At 45.1% G+C, this 22,645-nt stretch overlaps 1 protein-coding gene across 2 annotated transcripts; it reads left to right on the top strand.

The window, feature by feature from the left end:
* The first annotated feature begins 1,144 nt into the window (after positions 1–1,144).
* On the top strand, positions 1,145–21,204 carry LOC147459058 (BTB/POZ domain-containing protein At5g48800-like). 2 transcript variants are annotated; one of them, XM_086510419.1, is made up of 5 exons: positions 1,145–1,472; positions 1,603–1,669; positions 1,754–3,010; positions 20,320–20,448; positions 20,654–21,204. In XM_086510419.1, the coding sequence occupies exons 1-5, from the start codon at positions 1,387–1,389 to the stop codon at positions 21,131–21,133; spliced, it is 2,019 nt and encodes a 672-aa protein (XP_086366545.1). In that variant the 5' UTR covers positions 1,145–1,386; the 3' UTR covers positions 21,134–21,204. The 2 variants fall into 2 exon arrangements, with proteins under 2 accessions (XP_086366545.1, XP_086366544.1); XM_086510418.1 differs by having other exon boundaries at positions 1,248–1,472; positions 1,751–3,010.
* Positions 21,205–22,645: the final 1,441 nt, after the last annotated feature.

The following is a 22,645-nucleotide window of genomic DNA, read 5'->3' as shown; positions in this document are numbered from 1 at the left end:
AAAAGGGGACAAAGACCTAGAGAGAAAGGAACCCCACGACACTAAGTGACACAGGATGGGACGTGGGGGTGGGTAAAGGGATCGACGGTGAAGGACAATGGCGGGGATCTCGAGGCGGCAAGTCTACCCAAAAAAATGGCGGCGCCGTTGGGAGGCGGGGGTTTGAACCCAGGACGTCGCCCCTCAATGCTTTTTGAAGCATGGGCTAACTACTACGCCCGCCCGCGCACATTTGAAACCAAAGCCGTTTTACACAATGATATAAACGATAAACCTGGACGGCCTAGAACCCGGATGGGGCCCTTGACCGGGTTTAGTTTTAATAAGCCATCTACGGCCCAGAACACCTCGACGGTCGCGCGTGGAGTTCTCATCCATTGATCCCCTCACCCCCCCTCTTAAATGATCCGTGTCACTTAGTCCTGAGGGAAGGAACCCATGAACAACGAAGTCCAAGGAAGAGAGAATAATGATAAATCATTAGTAGGTTAATAATTTATTAAGAGCATGGTCACGCGAAGCTTAGTTTTCAGTAGCGCCGCTCGACAAGCTCTGACGCAACCAGCTTTTTGTAGCGCTTCACCGGCGTAGTCGTATAACTATGCCAAAAAAGGTATAGTTACAAAACGCACCCGGTTAGCTGGCGGTCAGTTCTCGCATTCTCTCTCTTGCTGCACCGGTCTACCTCTCTCTCTGTACCCGCTGTTGCCCGTCACCCTCTGAGGGTCCGTATCTGCCATGGTCAGAACTGGTCGAGGCTTACGAAAAACTAAGCCTCACGTGACCATAGCCTAAGCAGGGACAAAAGTATAGAGGAATATATGCTTAAGGTCTCTCACGTTGAATGAGCACCTTAATCAATGCAAGGTACATTTTTGGGACAGTACAATGTTGGGGCACGTGGGCGTAGCTAGAATTCGGCAGGAACGACATAGGTCTTGCCATGTGGCGACAACAGATTGGCCACGTCTGGCTGCACGTTGGTGGGGACGTGCGGTGCTCCCACTGGGTTGCGAACTTGCGGTGGACCGTGGGACGGCCCCCCCCGTTTTACGTATATACGGTCTCGTATACGCCGTCTTGTTCATAGTGGGCTGTGCTTGGCAGTCGACCTTTTCGATCCTCCACTCAAAAGATGCAGCTGCAGAGTTGTACCAATACTTCTGCTTAATATCCTCCTTAAGCAGCCTCTTCTGCCCTCTAATCAGCTCAAATTGATAATTAGCTCCCTCTGTACCTGCTGCAAATGCTTGATGGCGGCCTCATGCGCGCCGCCGAGTACTTATTTGCCTCCGAGGATGCTGTCTTTCATTACCATGCTGATGCATTAGTCCCCCTCCCCCTTGCTGAGTTCTCCCTTTTGCGACCTCCCATTTCCCTGCTTCTATGGCAGTTTCTGTGAAATCAGAGAATTACCCATTTCCTCGCCGCAATTCCAACTCCAACTTCAGCAGCAAACGCAATCCCTCCGGGTAATGGCTTCTTTGATTTCTGCTTCCATTTTTACTTGTCATTATTAATTACTAAAGATTATTACCTGATTTTTTAATTTGATTTTTGCCTGGTTTTCTTGTGACCTTCCCCTGCCCTTAAATATTGCAGGAATTTTTCTGATGTCCAGAGTGATATAGTCATCAGTGTTGATGGAGTTAACTTCTCTCTTCACAAGGTAACTAGTATATGTGTATATGGTGAAGGCCATAAATGAACTCCAATTTTAGTTGAATTCTTTCTTCAATTTATTTTTTAGCAGTATCCTTTGCTCTCACGAAGTGGGCGAATCCGAAAGCTAGCAGAGGAGCTCAATGAATCAGATTCTCTTGCCAACCCCATGCTTGAGTTCGCAAACTTTCCAGGAGGACCGGACGCATTTGAGCTAGCAGCTAAATTCTGCTATGGAATGAACTTTGACATCACTGCATCCAATGTTGCACACCTTCGATGTGCAGCAGAGTTTCTAGAAATGACAGAGGAGTATGGAGAGGACAACCTCATAACTCGATCCGAGGCTTTTCTAGAAGAGATTATATTGGACAGTGTAGAAAAATCTGCTCAAGTACTTCATGCATGCGAGAGCATCTTGACATGGGCTGAAGAGGTCCGTATTGTGAACCGGTGCATTGATGCCATTGCGTCAAAAGTATGTAAAGAACAGCTGGCTTATACGCTAACAAGGCTTGAGTACAACAGCTCCGGTCGTTCAAACAAGCTCAACAACGATGGATCTAGCCCTTTGAATGTTCACAGTGGTGGGCTTCAATACAAAGCTACAGTAGAATGGTGGGCAGATGATATTTCTTCTTTGAGAGTAGATCTTTACCAGCGCGTCTTAGCCGCAATGAAGTCCCGGGGCCTACGTGTTGAAAGCATAGGAGGATCCCTGATGCATTATGCACAGAAAGTGTTGAAGCCTTTGAACAAAAGAAAGCAAGGCGGGGAAAGCAATGGTAATAAAGCCAAGACCAGGGCTTTCTCATATGGTGTGGTTAACAGTAAAGCCATGGAGCATGAACAGAGAATTCTTGTTGAAAGCATTGTGAGTATGTTGCCAGCAGACGGCAACCTCTTTCCAACAAACTTTCTCCTCACTCTTCTGAGGACTGCAATCATTCTAGATACAACAGTGGCTTGCCAACTTGACCTTGAGAAAAGGGTTAGCGCCCAGCTTGAACATGCCTCTGTAGACGATATTCTCATTCCAACCTTCTCAAATGCAGGGGAGAGCTTGTTTGATGTTGATGTTGTTCAACGCGTTCTTGCGACATACCTGCAGCAAGAAGAAAGCCAAGAGAGGGTCAGTTCCAGCGCTGTGTATGATACAGATGACCTTGGATCGCCATCTAGAAGAGGGCTTTTGAAGGTTTCCAAGCTCATTGACATGTACCTTGCAGAAATTGCTCCAGATGCAAATCTCAAGGTTTCCAAATTTTTGTCCCTTGTGGAGCTCTTACCTGATTATTCTCGGGTCATTGATGACGGCCTTTATCGAGCCATTGACATCTTTCTCAAGGTATTTCTAGCCATTGTGGTACTTGCTGTCTGGTACTTGGATCATTTAGAGCTCGTTTTTTGAAATTTTGTAGCATAGGGTCAATTTATTCTTCTTGGATTTTATTTATCAATCTCTGGTTAGAGAGCCCTCATTTCAGCTTGAAGGGCATGGCCGAGCGAAGGAATGGTTCATTTGAGGACTTGAAACTCTTATGACATTGTGTCAGTCCAGTTGGTGTCAACAAATGAGAACCGGGCAGCTTTGGCTTTGATGATAGGATGAGGCTATCATTAAATATCATCCATATGCTAGAGGAGTCACCACACTGCATTCATCTATTATAAGCCCACTCACCCTGATAACATTTTTGAGTTCAGCTTGATGATTAGCACATTTCATTGCCTGAGGAATACTTGCGCAAGATCTTGGTTGAGTTAGACCTCTTGCAATATTGTCATAGGCTGGCCTGCAAAGAAAAGTAAACCCACTTTTTCATGTCATGCCCAAACATGAAAACTACGATGATGTGAAGGCCACTGAAGATGTTTTCACAAGGTTGTCAAAGCGCTTGTCAACTGATGTGAATATGCCTTTTAAGTGAAAAATAGAGACCATAGGTTGTTAATATGCCTTCAAGTGAAAAATAGAGAACGTAGGTTGTTGAGCTTTTGCCATCACATTAATAAGGTCTGTTACTGTTAATAAGAAACAGACTTTATGCTCACCTCCCATCCATAAAACCAACCTGAAGCCTGGGAGCGAGCTGCACCCGAAGAGCTCCATTCCATCAGCCGACACCAAAGTGCATGTGGAATGAGCGATGAAATGAGCTGGATCGCTTTGATAGCTATTGCAAAGTTAGACTGAGAGAATTGAATGAGTCGGGACCAGATGAGGACTTCAGACTTCCGATGACCAGATGAGAACTTCAGACTTCAGATGACCAAATGACAATTCTAGACTTCAGCTGACTTGACATCAGATGAGTTGAACAAAAGGAAATGCACTAAACTGAAAGACTTTTGACTACAGACATGGAATGAGACATAACTGAAAATATATTCAGATTCAGAATCAGATTCAGATACAAGGGTTCAGTTATGAGGGCTCTGGAAAGATTAATCTGAAAGTACAACTGACACAAAGCCCAACAGTGAATGTTCTTAAGTTCTTAGTAAGCTCGAATCCACAATAAAATTCAAATGTGTGTTCACCTCTGCATGGCTCACCAAAGAATATGAAGAGGATGTTATCAAAGCCTGGAATCATATTAGGATGACCAAAGAAGACACCTTGGACAATTATTGCCAGAGGTTCTGGGATACTTATTTGCCAGCCTCTTTCTTCAAGAAAATTCGCTTCAAGCAACAAGTTGAGTGAGTTTGTTGCAGTTTGCACAAGGAGATACAGTGATATTGTTTGCAAAAAAAGGTGGACTTCATTCAGCGACTAATGGGTCATGCCAAGCAGGGATTCGGTATGCACGCTGGCACATTGAAGTACCTCACCTAGCATTTTCTAGTAGCAACACCTTCAAGCATCCATGGCGTTTTTCATCGAGCACTCAGCCCTAGAGATTTCAGCCTACAACAGCAAATGACTATGCCAATACCAGATCAGCCCTAGCATTAGCAGTTCCAGCCTTCAAGCACTAGTTTTTAGCCAGCGTTTCTAGATTTAACCCTGGCTCTTCAGATCAGCCATTCAGATTTGAGCTCATTTCCAACATTGTCATCAACACCCTCGACATTGGCATTAGTAGATCAGCCCATAGCCTCGTCTGATCAGTCGTAGATCCCAACAATTACCCTAGCGTTTTGCATTTTCAGCCCATAGCCTCCTCTGATCAGTCGTAGATCCCAACAGTTCCCCTAGCGTTTTGCATTTTCAGCCCATAGCCTCGTCTGATCAGTCGTAGATCCCAATGGTTACCCTAGCTTTTTGCATTTTCAGCCTATAGCCTCAATGATCCAAGCATACATTGGCCAGCCATGCGTGCCGAGGTGATGTCACCTACGGCAGAGACAAGGTCATCCCAGATTTCCCGCATGCGGCGGGTCAACCCATCAAGTGAGTTGAAATCCTTGAATTGGAGGCTGTATAACTCCCGTTCATGTGTGATCTGTCTCGCAAACGAGGTCTCCTCAAACTGGTCAAGAGTCCGTCTCCACAATGGATGTGCATGCTCCTCTTTGGAACTTCCTTCGTGATGCGGTCCGAGAGGTTCATCATAAGAAAGGTGTAGACTCGTATGTCCCGATCCACCCACTCGTCGATCTGGGCCTAAGTGGTGGTGGGAAGGGAAGGCAGAGTAGCCGAATGGGTGAAATCATTCAACGATTCCCAGAGTCGATGGTAGGCAATAATTGTGTGGACTCGTGTCCTCCACACTGAATAATTGTGCAAATCCAACTTCTTCTCCTCAGTAAACTGAGTGAGGGCATAATTGTTGGATGCAGCGTTGGCAAATGCCGACGTTGTCGCAGAATTGGAATTGGCCGTAGTCGCAGAAGACGTAGTGGCCCCCTTTTGGGACTGTTGTTGTTGTTCCTTCTGCGTTGGAGTCGACATGTCGCATGCCCAGAGAGAAGTCCCAAAGGTAGATCGATAAGATCACAAGTTGTCGATGAAGGTACCATTCCCAAGGCTGTAGCAGTCCAAAATAACCGCACGGACAACTAGCAGATGGTGTCCTGACGAGCAAGGGATGGTTCAACCGCACAAGAGGTAAAAATTCAGCGTGTTGTCCGCCCAAAAAACGCTGCAAAGGGTGCTGAAAATGTTGCTGTAATGGAGATTTTCAGCATGCTTGTACACCACCGGTCTATGCGGGAGCGTCGCAGAGTGTCAGAGGAGAGGTTCTCGCACTTTTCAGCCATCTAGGGGGCTGAAAATAGAGAAAAAACAGCAAGTAATAAGTACCGAAAATGGTGCCGATTGGGTGTAGATACCTGCCCAAAAGTGTAGAGTTGCAAGTTCCAGGTAGTGTATAAGACTCCTAGGTGTTCCTTGGCTGCTCGCGTAGGTGCACAAGATCAGTGTTTTGTGAAAAACGTCGCAAATCACCAAAAAACACCAGCAAAACACGGAAAAAATTGCAACAAGATTTGCAAAACGCAGATCTGTCCAAAAACGCTAGGGTTTGCAAAAACGCCAACAGATTTTGGTGCCGGTTTTTGGTGCGATTCTGTTTCCGAAGGAAAGCGGCAGGAATAATGATGCAAATAAAGGCTACAGATGCAAAAACGCTACTGTTCTTGCAGAAAACGCTAGGGCTGAAAAACGTTGGTTAGCATTTTGAGATCCCCGCGATGTAAACTGGCAGAAATGCTAGCGCTAGCCTCAGGAGGAGAGATCGATGCAGATTCTCCACTTCTTGGCGACTGATACCATGTGAGAGTGAGCAGCGGAAAGAGTGTGAGCCACGCGCGCCGAAAACACTAGAGAGAGAGAGAGAGAGAGAGAGAGAGAGAGAGAGAGAGAGAGAGAGAGAGAGAGAGAGAGAGAGAGAGAGAGAGAGAGAGAGAGAGAGAGAGAGAACACAAGTGCTCATCAAATGATGCTCTCAATACACAATCTGTATGACTACAAGACCCTAAGCATTCTATTTATAGAATCTTAGGTTGAGGCAGGGCAAAAATGTGTAACTGGTGCAAAAAACATAAAAGCCCAAAAATGACTAAAAATGTGTGCACCCAGCCAGGCTCAGAAAATGACCGGCCGGACACCTGCTAAAAGTGTCTGCCCATGCAATCTACATGATGTGCGATGGGTGGCCAACCCGGGACAATCACTAGCTGTACAAAATGGCGAAGCAATGGTGGGGTAACTCCAACTGGTACTGGATTAGCTAGTTGCTAATCCCCCGCAAGTACAGGTGAATTTGGAGAGATTTCATGCGAGAAATCTCATCCGATTCAAAGGGCAAGTAGTCCTACAGGTGCGGAAGCTCGGGGACTTGCTACGGGTGCAACCAACTCGCGAAACGGAGCCTAAAACAGGGAAATAAAGCTTGCTGTGTATTTTTGCAAGTTTAGGGTTTCAGCCCTAAACGGTCCCTAATCCCACATGAGGTCCAAGGATGCGAAGGGACCGTTGTGCAGTTCATCTGGCGCATTTTCAGGGTAGAAAACAGAGAATTCAGCGTGCTGCAGATTCTCACCAAGTTTTGTATAATGTCCGTATGCGCCAAGAAAGTCACTTTCAGCACGGATTATGCGGAACAGCTCGTAGGAAATCGCAGGTTTTATCCCTCTTTGAATACAATAAAGAAATACCGAAAGGGGCGCCAATCTTTGGGGCCAACAGGTGTCGGCGACTGCTTGGTAGCGCTCTAGCTTCCAAGCCGTGTGTGTTTAAGGTGTCAATTCCCGTTGTAGGTTTTTATTTGCAAAGTTTCTCTGTGTCCTAAAGTCTAAAGTAACGTTTCGGGTGAAAGCCAAAGTCTACCGCTCTATAAGCCGGTTTCATTTTACGTCATGAATCCTACCGAAAATCATAGGTGGCCGAACTCAGATTTGGCCCAATGGTAAAGAGAAGAACATTAGCACCAGATGGGGTCCCAAACCCCCCTCCAAGCGGCCCCATCTCTATTGCTAGAGAAGATTACACAAATGCTGATACAATGGTCCTAGATGTTGAGATGCGTCCCTACGCTTTGATCCCTATTTTCAAAGTTTGCTCACATTTGGGCGTACCGCTTTTCCCACTTGGGATGAGATTCTCCCTTCCCTTAGACAGATTGAGGGGCACTCCGCATTCTGAGCTGGAGGTGCTGTTGATGGAGAAGGAGCTTTGATAGCTCAAGGAGGTAACAAGAAAGGTAAAGGTAAGAAGAAGAAGAAGAACAAGGACATCGAATATTACCATTGCCACAAGAAAGGGCACAGAGAATCAGAATGCAGAAAGAAGAAGCGAGACGAGGCCAACATGGAGAACAGACAACCTCGATTGCAGTAATAGCCTCTCACGAGAAGGCGGGGACTGCTCTTGTCACGACGACGGACCACGCTCTTGCTACATCGCAGTCAGGTACTTGGGTTGTTGACAGTTGAGCCGCCACTCACATGACTCCCCAATAGTCATGGTTTAGCTCTCAGGGAAACTCACGGGCAGACCGTCACTATGGGTGACAACCATGAGATTCTAGTGACTGGCACAAGCCAGATTACCCTCTTTCCTTCTACCTCAGACCCGAATTTCAGTTCACTGGAGGTGCTTTACGTTCCGGACATGGCCTTCAACTTCCTCTCTGTGTCGAGTTTAGACTTGCAAGGAGCTGACATACACTTTGGGAGTGGCACAGTCACCATTTCTGATTCTCTGACAGGTAATATCCTTGCACGCGGTGAGCGTGATGGTTCCCTATGCCGCTTCACTGCTCTTCTGTCTAGGACCACAGAGTCGTCTTCTTTATGGCATGCATGATTTGGACATCTATGTTATCAGCAGCTTCAGCATGCTGCTAGGACCTCTATGGTGGAGGGTTTACCAGCGATACGCTTTTCATCAAGCATATGCGAGGCTTGCCAGCTAGGCAAGCAACACAGGGTTGCCTTTTTGAAGCAGGCATCCAACAGAGCTTCGACACCACGTGCACTGGTTCACATTGATCTATGTGGCCCGATGAGCACTCATTCATTTTATGGCTCATAGTTTTTGCTTGTGCTTGTGGATGAATTCAACAGGTACACCTGGGCTTGGGTTCCTAAAGCTCAAATCGGAGGCTTTCACAAATTCAAAATTGGAAGACGATGGTTGAAAAGGAGAAGGACTTGCACGTCAAATGTATTCGCTCAAACAGAGGGGGTGAGTTCACCTCAAAGGACTTTGCACAGTGGTGCAAGTAAGAGGGTATCCAGCGCCATCTGACTATTCCTTACACTCCTTCCGAGAATGGAGTTGTTGAGCGGAAGAATCGAACTATCATGGAGATGGCTCGTGCGATGCTTGCGCGTGCTTCCTTTCCCCGGGTTTACTGGGTAGAGGCATGCAACACGGCGGTTTACATTTAGAACCGTTCTCCTACCCATGCTTTGCAGGACATGACTCCTTATCAGGCTTACTACGGGCGCAAGCCCTCGGTCTCACACTTTCGAGTTTTTGGGTGTCCGGCCTTTGTCCATGTACCAAAGGAGAAGCGACAGAAGTTAGACTTCAAGGCGAAGAAGCTCATCTTTCTGGGCTATTCACGAGAGTCTGACGGATACCGGCTTTATGATCTTGATGCCAAGACCACCACAGTTAGCCGTGATGTGACTTTCATGGAGCTCTTCAGCACACCCGCAAAGGGGGCAGCATCCAAGCCTATACCTTCCCTACCTCCTCCTCGTCCACCTCCTACACCTGATCCTATCCCTGTTTCTGTTCCTGTACCCTCTACACCGCAACCAGTTACTTCACCCAATCATGCCATGCCGGATTCCGATTCTGGTGTGGATGATGGTTCTCCTTGGGTGGAGGCGGTCCCACCTCGCAATGGGAAGTTAGTTCCTGGTTGGCTCTACTCTACGGTTTCTTTCTTTGGAGTCACGAAGTTACCAGACCCGCCAGCAGACCGTGGACAGCCTCGACGTTCTGCATGCGTCAAGGGCAGGCAAGTTTATGACGACGCAGAGTTCGTGAACTTTGCACTAATGTCTCAGATTCAGGCTTCACCAGTTGAGCTATTTTTCTCAAAGGAGTGCCATGAAGAGGTGATGGTCTATAGTTACCAAGCCGCACACTCCAAGGACTTGGCAAGTGTCATGTGCATATCTAACCCTATGTGTACGTGGACAAGCTACTTCATGACAAGGGTTCAGTTCAGTCCAGTTAGCTTAAGAAGTGTTTTGGCACTTTTGTGAGCCTGTTCGCAAATCGTGCATGTCCAGGCACTTAGAGTAGATGCATATCCTCTGGTTGCACATAACATGATCATCAGCAGTATCATCAGATTCCATCAGGATCAATTTGCAGTGCAGAAAACCTATTTTCCCTATTTTAGCCATTTTTCACTTATTATTAATAAGTGACGTTGTTGGGAAACTAGGTAGGGCAATTCTGGTAAGCTTATATATATGAAAAGCTAGCGCTAACACTTTCTGGGAGAAGAGGCAGCAGAGATCCAACGTCTAACAGACACCTTCTCAGCAAGACCCCCGGCAACAAACCTAGCCACAAGGACCAGCCACAAGGACCAACCATCGTTTTTCAGTTCCTGATCAGCTTGGCGACAACAGATCCCATAGCATTTTTGCAGAAGATCAGAATTAGCCCTAGCGTTTTTGGAGTTGCAGATCACCTAGGTTTTGCAGTTCCTTGGTGACAGATTCAGCCTTTGCATCAATGTTTTCAGTTTTCAGCATATAGACTCCGTACCACAGCCCCCAAGCCTTGCAGATCTCACCTTCCCACAACAGATCCTCGACGCACAGTCAAACCAGTATCGTTTGCAGATTCAGCTTGCTATTTGCAAATTTCAACATCTGCGTTTTCAGCGCGTCGTCGTCGCATCGTCGTCATCGACATAGAGTCAGAATTCAGTAGATACAAGATATGCAGATTTCAGCCCCTAGCGTTTTCAGATTTCAGCCTGTCTCGTCGTCATCATCATCGTCGACATCGTCGGCATGACCATTGCATTCAGACCATTGTAGAGATTTGTGCAATCAATAGCAGACCGCTCTCGTCATAAAGAGTGGGGCCTTCGGAGGAGGGTTTGACAACATTCTGGTGTCATATTCTTCTCTCTCTATCTCTCAGTCTCAGCACCTTCATTCACAGTGTTTGCCACTTTGTTTGTGATCATTTTCACTCTTTCACTAAAGGAACGAAAGGCTCTCCCTTCCGTAGTTAAAAGGAACCCTTGAGCACAGTTCGGAGCACTCATCTTGAGCAAAGTTCAACATTCACTTCCACTGCACCTTACAGCAAGCTTTCAAGAAATTTTTTTCTCGAAGTAATACGCCTTTAAACATCTTTCTTCAAAGTGCAGCTTCTATCAGAGGGGTATTCTGAAATGCTTGCCACAAAAACCCTAGCAGATTAAAACTTGAAATTTCTCGACATCTCTCAACAGGTGTCTCTTCTCGAACTGATAACAACACAAGATGGGGTCTCAAACCCCCCTCCAAAGGCCCCCCTCTCTATTGCTAGAGAGGTATTTGCTTTAGATTGCACCAAGGTCTAGTACAATGCTTCTAGATGCTTGGGTACTTGACAACGATGATGTCGACGACAATGACGACGTCAAGGCTGAAAACTGAAAACACTAGGTGTTCTGCTGTGGATCTGCTACTGCTACGATTCTACGGGCTAGTCTGCAATTGCCAATGCAAGCAAGGGCTGATCTGCAAAAACGCTGACTGGCTGAAACTGAATCTGAAGAACGCTAGCTGGTTTGTGCTGAAAACTGAAAACACTAGGCTGATATGGGTGCTGGGGTCGCGACGGCGAGGATCTGTAGCAAATGCTGCAGGTTCTCGCGAGGCTAAGGGCTGATCTTGAAAACGCTGGTCTTCGGGTCCGCAAACGCTGGTCGTCCTGGAGCAAAACGCTAGCTTGCTTGTCCTGCTGAGAGAGGTCTCATCTACTGCCTCATCTGCTGGAAATGAAAGCGCTGTCTCCCTTTATAGTCCCCAAAAGCTGGGTCAAGTAGTCTCTAGGAAGCCTCCACGATTTTGGTAAATAATAAAGTCACTTATAATAAAATGACTTTATAACAGGTGTTCACATGCAAGTGCAAAATTAGGTCCATGAGGTTGAACATGCTCATGCTTGGTATTGGGTATTGATGCTGATGATCTTCGGTTGTGCAATCAGAGGGTACGCAGCTACTCAAGTGCGTGGACATGCACGGCCTGTGTACAAGCTCACAAGGTTGCCAGAACACTTTCTTGGCTACTTAAACCCTAGAAGTAGGAGTAGTGTGTCCACATGCACATAGGGTTAGATGTGCACATGACATCCCCCCGTTTTCAAGGTGAGGTACTGGTATCGAGCTGTATGGCGTCCGTAGAGTCCGCCAACAACTCCTGGGATCGTGCAAAGTACTCTTCGTTGGCCCACTCTATTGCGTGGGTCGAGGGATACTTGAACTTCATGAAAGTCTGCAATGCATGCTTCTTTGGGCCGTGCTAAAAGCGACACAAAATGATCTGTTGCGGCTTTAATGCTCTAACTTTGTCTATGGACGCGGGTTCATCTTCTCCAAGAATCTCCTCTGAGGAATATCCTTGAAACCACTTAAAACACAAAATTATAAACATATCCGTTTCATGTTGAGTGACTGGAAAATACTATTTTTTCTAAACGACTATGCATGCAATACAGATGAACAAAGTGGCGGAGTGCCAAACCATTCACCAAATATATGCAAAAAGTGAGATCAAAACTTGACCTTACGACTTAAAGCTATCAATTGTGGCAAACCACAATGGAAATGCCAATGCTTGATGGACAATCATGCTCGTGCATTTTCTGTTACTGTGTCATGCTAAGGAATGAACATGCAAAAGCGACTGACAAAACGGACAATCGTGAGATATTGCGAATTCCTTGAACACTTCCTAGGCTACTTAAACCCTAGAAGTAGGAATAGCCTGGCCACATGCACATAGGGCTAGATGTGCACGTGACATGGTATTTGTTTTGAACCTGTCTTGGTGCCGATTTGAATTGTTTGACTTTGGTTTAATACTGGTTTCAATGCTTGGTGATTTATGCCCGGGTGTAGTGAAAAATGTTGTTTTGCTATTGTCTGAACCTCGTGAAAACGTAGACGAGATGTCTGGGGACCGTTTCGTTGTATGCTTGAAAACCTCGGAACGACGCAGATGAGATGTCTGGGGAGCGTTTCGTTGTATGCTTGAACCTCCAAATGACACAGGCTGTGGTTTGGGGGGCGTTTGGTTGTAAAAGGCCTCTTTATCTCCCGGCCCGGACCTTTTTAGGTTATGCGGGAGGAATGATGAACGAGTCGTTGAAATTTGCGGGGGAGTGTTCATCAGTGACTTTATGTTTCTATGTCTTGTAACATGTATATGTGAGCATTTGTGTTGCATTATGATGTGCCAACCACTGAATATTCCTTATTGGTTGAGATACTTCTGGGAAACCAACGACTCAAGATATCAAGAGCTCCGATCTGGATTGAGAAAACCGATTGTCCCTCGGAATGTCCCTTGGAATGACCCTTGGAAATTTTGGAGCTAACTTGAGTTTTGTAGATATACGGTAATTGCAGACGATTACTTTCTTTCAAGAAGGGGGGATGTCACAAATTTTTGACGTGTCAAGCCATTGAAGAATGGAGCCAACTTGCAGAACTCGGCATAGGGGGGGCTAAACCCTAAGAAGAAGAAGAAGCAGAAGAAGTTTACAAACTTGCAAAGTCTTGCCGAATGGCCTATTTTTAAAGATGAGTTCCCACTAACTTATGCAACACCGCCCTTGGAATGACCCTTGGAAATTTTGGAGCTAACTTGAGTTTTGTAGATATACGGTAATTGCAGACGATTACTTTCTTTCAAGAAGGGGGGATGTCACAAATTTTTGACGTGTCAAGCCATTGAAGAATGGAGCCAACTTGCAGAACTCGGCATAGGGGGGGCTAAACCCTAAGAAGAAGAAGAAGCAGAAGAAGTTTACAAACTTGCAAAGTCTTGCCGAATGGCCTATTTTTAAAGATGAGTTCCCACTAACTTATGCAACACCGTCAGATGGGACCCAAGTGACCTAAAAACGTTAAAATAAAGCAGGATCACACGCACACACAATCTCTTGCGTAGAAACCGATGACATGGAAGGTGTGCGGAACCCCCGCAATTTCGTAGAAGGTGTTGGTGTGGCAGACATTACAGAATTTCGCGTTTTACGCTACAGGTGCTGACATGGCAGTTGTAGGGATTTCCACAATTGGCACTGGTTGCTTTTGGACCATAAGCTTTTGAGTTTGACTGCTTTTCATGTAAACTGTTTTTAGAGGCCAAGGGCCTTAAAATATAACCCATGGGCCCTCACTTTTGCAGTCTACCCGCGGGGGATGTGCCCTCACTATAGGTAGGAATGATCGATTTGTCTCCAACAAAGTCAAAACCAGAGCGCCTCCGCATGTTGATTGGAAGATCCTTGGTAGGTGTCATGTGCCTGGAGGCACGGATCTTTAGAATCCAATCTCTCGAATTTGTAATGCAAGGGCTATCTCAACCTTTGGTGTCGAGGGAAAAGTATCCGAGGGTATCATCTCCTATCTCAATTGACCACAATAGCACATAAACTGAGATCCTCCTAGATCATCTTTAGAATCCAATCTGTCGAATTTTGTAATGCAAGGGCTATCTCAACCTTTGGTGTCGAGGGAAAAGTATACGAGGGTATCATCTCCTATCTCAATTGACCACAATAGCACATAAACTGAGATCCTCCCTAGATCATGCACATTCCATGAGACAATTCTAATGGGTAAAGTGAAAAGATTGAGATTGTTGCAGCAGTTGCTTTGCAAGTGGCTTGGACGAGGACCAATTTGCGGCAAACGACTGCGATAAATGAGTGTGACAAGCAAGCTGGCGAACCATAGCCCAAGATCCTCCAACAACCTTCCATGCCTTTATCTCTAGCCATGAGTTCTCTTAAACGAGGACATAACTCGGAGCGCATAGTGGATCCAGAAATAGACGTACAACCTATTATTGCAATTTAAAACGATCTAGAACTATCATGAAAAACGTGCTAGAGGCAAGAAGGTCTTTAGCAAGTCTCACCCTTAATGATGGGAAAATTCTAATTTCTAAGACCTAGGCAAACGGTAACTATCCATCGATCACTCTTGATGACTCCTCCCACACAAAGGAAAGGAGAAACCAACTAAGGACTCTATAGTTGCATCTCAAATATATACTCGGATCCAAGAGGGTGCCATGCCAGCCTTTGTATCACCAAGGTATGGTGTGAAGTAGTCACAGCGTTCCCCTCGGCAACTCAAGTCAACGCCATTCAAGCCTTGGGACGCTACTTCCCTAAGGAATGAATTCTGAATCTGAATCATTTGGGGATGGAGTATTAATCTAGGCTGAGTGGAAAAGCCTTGCCTAACGATCTATGCACCTCATGAGGCAATTGCTCTATGGTTTGGAAGGGGCATGGGGGATGCTAAGTCGCTAGCCATCAAGATGGACACCTGGACTAGTATGAACCGGCCCTGTGTGTGAGCACACCCTTGGTTGAAGGGAGATTAAGGAATATCATAAATAGGACCCTAGGGTCACTTGTGAGCTAACTTGCGTGATCACTACACTTGGACTATAGACCCTTGGCCGCATTCGCTTGGACACCCGAGCTAGGGTGTCGACTGGTTGTATGAGATGCTAGTCCTTGAGGTGGGGCACTAGGCGGAAGTAGTTGTAGGCTCCCAGGCTCTAGGTGAGCAAGTTAGGCTCTATGGGTGGGAGGTTAGTCGGATTTCCCGTATGTTATTTTATGTGTGTGTGTGTGTGTGTGGCTTGTGTTGGTGCTAAATGGACTATTCTCTTATTTTTTTGAGTAATTTCTATTTATTGAAATTAGGATATTTAAATGTGTATGCTTGAATTGTAAAAGTTAGGAATTGTAGATCTATTGGGATTGATAAAAATCCATTAGGAACGAAGAACTCTGATGTGTAATATGATGGGTGACATTATGCATCGCGAAGGAGTTGCACCGTTAGTTTGGTGGAAGAGATTGGGAAGTGGGTATTCATGATGCATCACACGATGGGTGATGGGAGCATTGGATAGGGAATATTCCATTGGTTTGGGAGGAAATCTGAGTTGGAAAAAGGAATACGCATAAAGACGCAGTCACAAGAATAAAGATTGGGTTCTTAGAAGCTTTTCTTAAAAAGCGGAATATTTTAAAGTGCTTTCCGGGAAACTAGATGCTTTCCCGCGAGGAATCTGTGTCTGCATTGCATTTGTGCCTGGGAACTGCATTCAGGGACGCTTTGAGTGTGTTCGTGTAAGCATTTGTTTTCAACTCATGTTTTCTTTAAAGTTTGAACAGGTTCACACCATTTTTAATAAGTGATCGGGCAGCCCACTTATAAAAAAAGTATAATAAAAAAAGTTGCCCCCTTCTCCTCCAAATGCAGCCAGCGAGGAGCGATCTCTTTCTCTCTCCTCTCTCTAAAATAAGCGCAAGCATTCTCTTTCCTCTCCTTGCTTTTCTAGCGCCTTGTCTCTAATGCTATTGTTGCCGGAACTTCACCAGCTATTCCTGCCGGTCCCAAAAACCTATAAAAGCAGGCAGTACTCCCTCTCTTGCGGTAGTTTTTGCCAGTGCTAGCTAGAGGAGGTCTTGCCACCGGGAAATCTGCAAGTGTTCGCGTGAATCCATTGTGCGAAGGTCGCTTTTCCGCACTTTGATGCTAGGGATTGGCTATTCCCTATTGTAAGCCATATCTCCATTAAAAAGGAAATAAAGAAGTGCGTTTCTGCTTACTTGATTTTCGTAGGGGAAAAGGATAAAATGAACGAGGGTTCGCTCTCTAGTTTGGAAATTAAAAGTTTTCAATTTATTGAAAGGTGTAAGGAATGTTTCACGGATACTCTTCCAGATGCTACCTTTGGGACGCCCAGAAGATCATCGCATTGATTGTACAGGGTAACTCTTGCTCAGCAAGAGGAGATTTTGAAGCAAGTCAACAAGCTTCTGAAAAAGGTAGTACTTCCTCTGATTGCTCTCGAGTCTTATTGGTGCAAAAGAAATATGGTACGTTTCGAATGTGCACAGACTACTGAAGATCACTATTAAGAATTGCTTTCTAATTCCTTGGATTGATGTTATTCTTGACAAGTTGCAGGGAGTAAGCATCTTTAGTCGCATTGACTTAAAGAGCGGGCATCATCAGATACGCATAGCCCCTAAAGATGTTCATAAGACTCCCTTTTGGACTTCATGATTTTTTGGTAATGCCTTTTGGCTTGACCAATGCTCCTGCCACATCCAATCGAATGATGGATTGAATTTTCAGCCCACACTGAGCTTTTACAAGAGTCTTCTTTGATGAGATACTCGCCGTTTCGAAGTTCAAGGAGGAACATCAGAAGCACTTGGATATAGTGTTTAAGGAACCACAAAAGCATGAGCTGCATGTAAATGCAAAGAAAAATGAGTTCTTTCTCACAGACTGGCCAACTCCCACTACGGTACATGATGTACGTAGCTTTTTGGGATTTTGTTCCTATTAACGGCGGAGGGTTTGCTCATGTAGTAGGACCACTTCATGACCTAACAAGGAAGATCCCCTTCAAAGGGATGTATACAACAAGAAGCGTTTGATAGGCTCAAGTATTTATTAACCCATGGTCCTATTTTGAGAGTGTCTAACTTAAGGAAACCATTTGAGGTTCACTGCGATGCTTCAAGTGATTGCATCGGTGCAATGCTGAACCAAGAAGCCTATGTAGTGGTTTATGAAAGTAGACAGCTTAAGGATGCAGAATTGCATGCCTCGATTTACGAGAAGGAACTTATGGCTGTGATTCACGCCTTGTCTACTTGGAAGCATTATTACCTAGGAGCGGAATTTGTAATAAAAAATTGATAATCAGAGTTTGCAGTATTTCCTTACGCAACGGAAACTATCTAAGAAGCAGTTGAGATGGGCCAACTTTTTGTCCATCTTTCACTTCCAAATCCTTCATATGGTTGGGAGTAAGAACGTGGCTGGAGAGGCACTGTCGAGACGGCCAAGGGTGAATGTAATTACTTCTGTAGATTAGCAGGAACTGGTAGCACTTCCAGATTTGTATCCGAACGACCAGGCTTCTCTTGCATTTAGAGAGCAAATGAATATCCCTATTCCATTTGGGAATGGTTACCTCTAACACCACCACCACATTTGCGTGGCGGTGCCATTGAGGAAGAAAATCATGGATGAAGCACATGCTTCGCCTTATGCAATTCACCGGGGCATTCTCCCTACGACCTTAGCATTGGATTTTTTTTTTTTTTTTTTTTGGCCAAGCCTTTAAGCAGACATCGATCAGCATGTCAAGGAATGTTTGGTTTGCCAAAAAGTCAAGTACGATTGGCATAACACGCCTGGGTCACTCCAACCCTTTTTGTGCCTGATCAACCTTGGGAGAGTATTGCCATGGATTTTATTATGGATCTCCCAAAGACTCAGATTGGAAATGATGCGATCTGGACAATTGTGGACAGATTTAGCAAGCAAGCTCACTTTATTCCTGTCAGGAGCACAATCAAAGCAAATCATATGGCTAGGGTTTTCCTAGCACAAATTTTCAAGCATCATGGGATGCCCAAGTCTATTGTGAGTGATCGAGATTCTCGCATGATAGGAAATTTTTGGCGTGCCTTGTTTGACAACCTTGGCACGAAGTTGAGTTTGTTTGGGATATGGACATTGCCTTTGGGCAAGTTAAGAGAGCAATATTGCGCTCTCAAGAAAAACATAAGAAAGTTGCGGACAATCACAAAAGGAATTTGGACTTAAAAGTTGGTCAATCGGTCTTACTCAAGTTTGAGAAGGCAAGACTAAAGAAACAAGCGACTCATGTAGGGAAGTGGTAAAACTTTCCAATCGTTCTTATAGGCTGTTTAAGATAATTGACCAAGTGAACGATGCGACATTCCAATTAGAGCTACCGCCTAAGTGGAGGATCCATAATGCTTTCCATGTTAGTTTACATCGGCCATATGTGGGATTGCCTCCAACTCAGCCTATTGCTGAGGAACCTCCTGAGGTTGAGGAAACGGAAGAAATACGCCAATCAGAGCAGATCATTCACCATCAGGAGTGGCCACTAAAGTCCGCAAAGATTACAGGGAAGTATTTGGTAAAGTTCAAGAATGCTCAGTGGATGACCGAGCAAGAATTAGCATCTTATCCCGAGATTCCAGAAGAATATATACAAGCACTACTATTGAGGACAACTATTTAGAAGCGAGAGGGACGTTGCTAACTGGACTGCTTTCTTATTTTTTGAGTAATTTCTATTTATTGAAAATTAGGATATTTAAATGTGTACACTTGAGTTGTAAAAGTTAGGAACTGTAGATCTTCTGGAATTGATAAAAGCCATCAAGAACGGACAACTCTGATGTGTCAGATATGGGTGACATATAAGCATCGCGAAGGAGTTGTACTGTTGCTTTCCGGGAAACTAGATGCTTTCCCGCGAGGAATCTGTATCTGCATTGCATTGATGCATGGGGATTGCATCCGGGGACGTCTTGAGTGTGTTCGTGTAAGCATTTGTTTTCCGCTCGTGTAAAAAAAAAAAGTTTGAACAGCGATTTTAAATAAGAGATCAGGCAGCCCACTTACAAAAATAACATTATAAAAAGGCGCTCCCTTCTCCTCTAAATTCAGCCAACGAGGAGCGATCTCTTTCTCTCTCCTCTTTCTAAAATCAGTGCCAGTATTCTCCCCTCCCCCTGCTTTTCTAGCGGCCCCCCCTTCAGTGCTATTGTTACCGGAACTCCCTCTCTTCCATCAGTTTTTGCCAGCGCTAGCTACAGGAGGTCCTGCCGCCGGTAAGTGATCGCGTGAAGCCAGCGTGAAGGTCGCTTTTCCACACTTGGAGCAACAGATACAAATTGTGAAGACGCTGTACAAGTTGTTGTTTCATGTTTGTGTTTTTTTGCAGGTACTCCATAGAGGAGGAGCAAGGAGGTCTTTGCGTACGCTTGGGGATGCCGTTTCCAAAGTCCAGAACGGTCTGCGGAGTTCCACACTCCAGGTGTAGAGGGAATTGAGAGCTCGTCTCTCGGAATCTCCCGCACAGGAAGGAATTGACCATCGAGTCTGAGATTTAGAACGGAGGGGTTTCTATGGTTCTTGTGCTTGTAAAAAGATTCTCCCTAATAAAGATTCTCTCTAAAGGGGGAGGGGGGGACTAGTCCATCTTCTAGTCCCCAATACTGTGTCGATCATCTCCCTCGTCTCTTTTGGTTAAAAGTTTATTCATTTTTCGCTCCCATTTGTGACAGGTGTCATGTAGATAGGGGTTTTTAGGTAACTTTTTCTGATTGAAGAACTTGGAATGTTTGCAATCTGGTTGTTTGTGGGAATAGGAACTGGCTGCATGCAAGTGACGGCATCTCTGTATGTGCCAAGGTCAAAGACAAAAAGAATGACAGCCTTTGCATGACTTTTCTTGTTTCTATTCATCCACTTTTTAAACCTTAAGGCCATTGAAAAAGGGAAGAACTTGACGATATGCAGCACTTGGTAGGGGACAGTTCTTCATGAGTTGAGAATTTTTGGGGTGATTTGTCCTTCATTTATCAAATAATATACTGTTCTGCATGTGCTCAAAAATTTCAATCACATGCAGGCGCATCCAACTATGTCAGATTTGGACCGTAAGAAAGTCTGCAAGCTGTTGGATTGCCAGAAATTATCACAGGAGGCTTGTGCGCATGCCGCCCAAAACGAGAGACTACCCGTGCAGCTGGTGGTACAGGTGAGGACATGCAAAATGGTATAAAGATTATGCTATTCTTGTACAAGTGTATTCCATTTAATGTGGAGTGACATAATCTTACAACCTCTCTCTCTCTCTCTCTCTCTCTCTCTCACACGCGCGCACGCCCTGCTTGCGCACACACCAACATCGAGCCATCAAAGGTTGATGCAATACCTCACCCCTATTGCATTGTCTTTTACAGGTGCTGTACTTTGAGCAACTCAGGATGCGGACTGCAATGGGGGGCACAAGGGGAGTAGACGACGACCAACAGCAGCAGTCACCATCAAGTGGAGATGCAGGAGTTTTCTACGGGAAGCCGCCAGCTGGTCGTCCTCGAAGGTTGAGTGGCGGACCAATGTCATCTCCAAGAGTAGAGTCTACGGCGAACATGCGCAATGACAACAGGGAGCTGAAGCTGGAAGTGGCGCGTCTGCGGTTGCGAGTGAATGATTTAGAGAAGGAGAATGCTGCCCTAAAGGAAGAGCTGGCTCTGCGACCGCCTGCGGTTATGCCGGTTTCGACGTCAGGCAACTCGGGCTTCTTCTCCATGTTCTCCCGCAAGCTGGGAAAGATCAACTTCTTTTCGACAGGCCAAGCAAGGTCATCGCCAAGGGCGCGAAGTGGTAAACAACAGAGGGAGTCCAAAACGCCTCGCCTGCGGCGGCACTCCATCTCTTAGACTGTGTAGATTGTAAATAGAGTCAGTATGTAGGTGAACATTGAAATCCAATACACAGCGTTGATTACATACCACGGTCTTCTTCATGTGAACATTGTCTTTTGTATGTTAGGATTTGAAGGGCTCCTTATTGTTTTAAAAGACAGGCATTAGCTCTCCCCTATCTTGGAGCTAGAGTGCTTCGGTAGCCGGATTTGTATTGAATTGAAGTGAGTCCGAGGGTAAGAGAAAACAAGAGCCTAGAAGAGAAAAACATGAGAGAGAGAGAGAGAGAGAGAGCTTGTGCTTTGTTTTCCACAAATTCTATTACCTTGAGTTGACAATAATCCTATATTACAATGCCATGATCTTCATGTCCCAATGTTGGTATGTCTAAATATGTTCTTAGCTTTTAGATTGTATTAATTCTTTGATTCCATCTCGCTCTATTGTCTGCATTCTTGTCATTTGTGTTAGTATTGTTGTGTCATCTGAAGATTCAACAAGAGTATATATCCCTAGAGGAGAGAGCAAATGGAGAGAGAGAGAGAGAGAGAGAGAGAGAGAGAGAGAGAGGGCTTGTTACCTTTCACCAAAGCAAGTTTTCTTGTTTCTTAATTAGTATCATCTCTAGTACGTTATGATCGTGATGTGTCAATCTTGACACGTGTGCCTCGCAAAAGAACCATAAGAATGGTTAAGTAATCATATGGATTTTATAAAGGACTGGAAGAAGTGTTTGGAGAGAGACGTTCCCTTACACCAGCCTAGAACTTTGTCGCAACAGCGCAAGAGACTTTGTCGAAAGAGAAACCTTCACCTTGCTTCTTGATCTAAAATGTCTCTGATGGGCAGGAGGTCAGACAATCTTTATCTCGGTGGTGATACACTATTCACATAAATCTTGTAGCATCATTTTTCCATACTCTTGAGAACCTCCTCATGTCTTGTATTCTTGCTGCATCCTTTTCCATACTTGCATTGGCATAGATGTTAAACATCAATGTATAAGTAGTTGCACAACTGCCTTAATCGAGCACCCAATCGAAGCAGCGGTCTCCTAATGTCACATTGCTATCTGTATTACAAGAGGCAAGCAAGAAGGTCCATCCGATATTATCCAAAAAAATGGTATACTTTCCATTAGATCCTTTGCCTCCTTTAAAAGTACTCCTCTACCAAGGAAATCCACCATAGAATTATAGTGGTCTAAGATAGGTTCTAAGTTATGGTCCTGCCGTATAGACTTGAAATGTTAGCATGCCTCCTCAACCTCGCCTACATGACTGCAAGCGGAGAACAAACTAATGGAAGTCGCATCATTTGGCTTGAGCACTAAATCTAGCCCGTGATTAGCAATCACATCAAGAATTCTGATACCCATGTGCCAAGCACAACATGTTTTGTCAGCAAACTCTGATTGACAATATAATTGTGAATTTGTGCCCATATCAACATCTTGCGTGGAGCCACATGCCTTCAAGATGCATGCACATGTGATTGCATCTGTTGAAAACAAACTATAGCTTTCTC

Source organism: Adiantum capillus-veneris, chromosome 4 (assembly GCF_014529385.1).
Source record: "Adiantum capillus-veneris isolate H3 chromosome 4, ASM1452938v2, whole genome shotgun sequence".
Lineage (NCBI taxonomy): Eukaryota > Viridiplantae > Streptophyta > Polypodiopsida > Polypodiales > Pteridaceae > Adiantum > Adiantum capillus-veneris.
The sequence above is the reverse complement of the archived record's forward strand: the minus strand, read 5'-3'. Positions and strand labels throughout refer to the sequence as shown.